The following is a 3,928-nucleotide window of genomic DNA, read 5'->3' on the forward strand; positions in this document are numbered from 1 at the left end:
TTGGAGTGGAGCTCAGAGCCGGCCATGGCAGGCAGGCAGGAAGCTTGGCTTCCTCCATCATTGGGGCAACCAAGCCTCCTGCTTTCTCCAGCTCCATGGCTGCCGGCTGCTACCTTGGTTGGGTTAATTTGCATATAATCGCTCTGAGTAGCTGCTGGGTGTTGCTTGGGGTGTAGCGAAGATATGGTCAATTTGCATGTTTCTCTTTTATTAGCTTAACTACACACACACACACACACGATAAAATATTATTCAGCCACAAAAAAGAAGGCAATCCTGTCATTTGAGACAACATAGATAGACCTTGAGGGAATTACGTGAAGTGAAATAAGTCCGACAAAGACAAATAGCATATGATCTCACTTACATGTGGAATCTTAAAACAAAACAAAACATCAAACTTGAGGGATAGAGAACAGATTAGTGGTCCCAAAAGCAGAGGGTATGGAACAGATGAAATGGGTGAAAGTAGTCAAAGGATACATGCTTCTCTAAGATAAGTAAGTCCTAGGGAAATATTGTACAGCATAGTGGCTGTAGTTAACAATACCATACTGTATATTTAGGAGGGAATAGATTTTAAAAGTTTTTATCACAAGAAAAGAATTGTACTTATGTGAGGTGATGGATGTTAACTAGACTTATTGTGGTATGGTAATCATTTCAAAATAGTTGCATTTATCAAATCATTATGTTGCATACATAAATACAATGTTACAGTCAATTATATCTCAGTTAAAAAAAATACACTCATAAGGTTTTAAGGTAATCTTCCTAGTTTACATATTATACCACTGAATTTAGAGATCCAGGCAAACTAAACTAGGTGAACTTATGTAGATTAACTGCTAAAAATATTTCCAGTATTTCAAAGAAAAAAAACCCTACCTTAATTATTTCCTTCTTATTTTTATGCCAAAAGAAAAAACTTACTTTTTGCTAATTAAAACATAAAGTTGGAAATCATTCTGTAAAAATCTTTAAATCCATAAATAAAGATTCTTGGTAGTTATGAAGGGGTTAAACAATTGAATTCTGCTACAAGAGGCTAGAAACTGTATTTCATGCATCCGTGACAGGCAATGCCCAGAGACCTGGGTCATGGTTGGGAAACCTGGCCTTACTTTTCAGACCCTCCCTCAGTAATTCCTTACCAAGAGCACACCTCCAGGTCAGTTTCCCAGTCTACAACAATGCTCCCTTGCACAAATGAGATACAGCACCTTGCAATTTAGGTTGGCAAGTAAAATCAAGAGACAGGAAATTCAGTCTAGAATAAAGACCTTGAAAACCCTTAGAGTTCTCATAGAGAACCAAGAGAACTCTTCAAGAAGCTTCTTTCTCTTATTCTGAGCTCCCACCTATCCTCATCCTCCCATTTCGCATTACCATTTATAGATCTGGTAAATTACCTCCTTAAAAATTTGAAGACAAATTATTACACATGTGGCAACAGCATACATTTTTAAGAGGATACGAATCCAATACAATAGCAAAGTTTGAAGTATATCTAATAAAACTATTTCTAATTGAGAACACACCAGATGCAGGTTCATAGTGAGCTACTAAATACACATACAACTAGACCATTTGTCTGAGGCCACCATCTCTTCTGAATGACTGGGCATCTGTTCTGATTAGCTGGTGTCCCTGTCACATACCATTTGATAAATATTTTGTATATCATCCTTGTGTATATGAAAACTGGAAGAAGAGCACTTACCTTCATTTTTCCACTGTATTTTGGGTCAGAAAGTGTTTCAAAGGCTGCATCTTTGCTTTTCTGCACAAAATCTGGGAATCTGGAAAAAACTTGATCACATATCCTTTTGATAAGTGTTTCCTTAAAAGGAAGAGGTAGATGAAGAGAAATATCAACTTAACACATTTAAACCTGTATAAATTGAATATAAAATTTTAAGAAAGACTTATTTAACTTGTTTAAAATTTCTCACTTTGATTAAAAACTTAAGTGGTCTTTGGCACACAAATCAAAAATGAGCAACTCAGTTTCCTCTTAAATTTCATACAAAAATAAAGATATTTGGTTGGAAATTTCGTATAAAATAGAAAGTATTTATAACAGATAGCATAACAGACTTTTGAAAAGGCAACACAAACCTGCTGTTTGGAGGTGCTAGCAGCCTGCAGTAGCGAGACGTGGTTAGCTACCTTCTGAAGGACTGCAAGGTAGCTGAAATACAAGGTTTTCACTGTTTCACCATGTGAATTGGTCTGCAACCAGAGAAACATAGAAAATAAAAACAAGCAAAGGACTAACGGGACTATGTAACTACTTACATCACAAAATATATCACAATATTTATTATTGGGTTATTATTGGCAAAATATATTCTGAGGAAATGATGATCAACTATTTATACAAAATATACATAAATCACTAATGTGGAATCATACGTTTGGTGAATCACAACAGTGATTTTTAAAAAAAACTGATTGTAGAGAAGCAGACAGAGAGAGAGAGAGAGAGAGAGAGAGAGAGAGAGAGACATCTATATAAGAGAGAAACATTGATAAGTTATCTTTCATATGGGCCCCAGTTGGGGACTGAACCCACAACCTGGGTATGTGCCCTGACCAGGAATCGAACTCACCACCTTTTGGTATATGGGATGACACTCCAACCAAGCCACACTGGCCAGGGTACTACAGTGATGTTTTTAACAAAAGAGGTGAGAATGACCTCATTCTAGAAAGTATTTATTCTCCTGATACAGTCATTAAAATGCAGCTGTAAGAGATAATAAAACTATAGGGTAAGGTGGCAGTGTTGTATGGACCAGCAGTCGCGAAACGGTGCTCCACGGACCACTGGTAGTCTGTGAGATCCAAAAGGTTGGCGACCGCTGGTATAGAGCTCTTTACTCTTGCCTCTCATTTATATTCCAAGGTTTCCTAGGAATCTGAGCTATTACAAAAACATTGAAGTGGTTAAAAGCAGAAAAATGAGAGATTACAATAAATATCAACCTAGATAAGTATTTATCTAGGTCCCTCTATGTATGAAGTTATGTGACAAGTAACTTGATAATAAAATAGAGGTGAAAAAGAATCAGGAAATATAGATAGAAGGTAAAAAAATATATGTTTCTAAAAAAAATAAAATATTTCCTATGTTATACACTGTTTCTATTAAAATAATACTACATCTCACATCAGAATAAGGTTTTAAGCCTGCAATGAAACAGTAAGTTTACTATTAGTGGATAATGGATTTCCTGAAAATGAAATAAGATTTTAAGATGAAAGTAGAATATTTCCCAATGAAAGCTAAAAAGGAGGATATCAAATTGAAGCTACTTTCAAACACTAGTTTTTAAAAAATATATTTGACTGTTGTATTTTACTGTGATCACTATTTGGTATTATAAAATATTTTTTAAAGCTATTCCTTTTTATTAACTTAGTAGAGGCCCGGTGCATGGATTCGTGCACTGGTGGGGTCCCTTGGCCTGGCCTGCGCCCTCACAATCTGGGACTCCTTGGGATGTTGGAGGCCTGGTGCACGGATTCAGCCCAATCCCTGCAGGCCAGGCCGAGGGACTCCACCGGTGCACAAATCCATGCACTGGACCTCTAGTATTCATATAAGATCTTTGATTAATCTCTTCCCACCCTCCCCCCTCCCCCCTTCCCTCTGAGATTCATCAGTCTGTTCCATGTTTCCATGTCTGTGCATTGAGCATCTATGCCCTGGTAGTCAGTGCGTGTCATAGCTACCAGTCGAACAGTTGGACACTTAGTATATTAGCCATATATATATATAACTAGAGGCCCGGTGCACCAAAGTTTGTGCACTTGGGGGGGAGGGGGGCTCCCTCAGCCCGGCCTGTGCCCTCTCACAGTCTGGGACCCCTTGGGAGATAACGACCTGCTGGCTTAGGCCTGCTCCCGGGTGGCAGAGGGC

At 37.9% G+C, this 3,928-nt stretch overlaps 1 protein-coding gene across 1 annotated transcript in view; it reads right to left on the minus strand.

The window, feature by feature from the left end:
- ERCC6L2 (excision repair cross-complementation group 6 like 2) overlaps nt 1-3,928 on the minus strand; it is a 124,945-nt gene that overhangs the window by 81,988 nt on the left and 39,029 nt on the right. Inside the window, exons 7-8 of the mRNA XM_015564247.1 lie at nt 2,122-2,235; nt 1,724-1,843 (exon numbers count right to left, since the gene is read on the minus strand). Coding sequence (XP_015419733.1) covers nt 1,724-1,843; nt 2,122-2,235 — 234 coding nt within the window. The remainder of the gene's footprint in view (nt 1-1,723; nt 1,844-2,121; nt 2,236-3,928) is intronic.

Source organism: Myotis davidii, unplaced genomic scaffold (genome assembly GCF_000327345.1).
Source record: "Myotis davidii unplaced genomic scaffold, ASM32734v1 scaffold190, whole genome shotgun sequence".
Classification (NCBI taxonomy): domain Eukaryota; kingdom Metazoa; phylum Chordata; class Mammalia; order Chiroptera; family Vespertilionidae; genus Myotis; species Myotis davidii.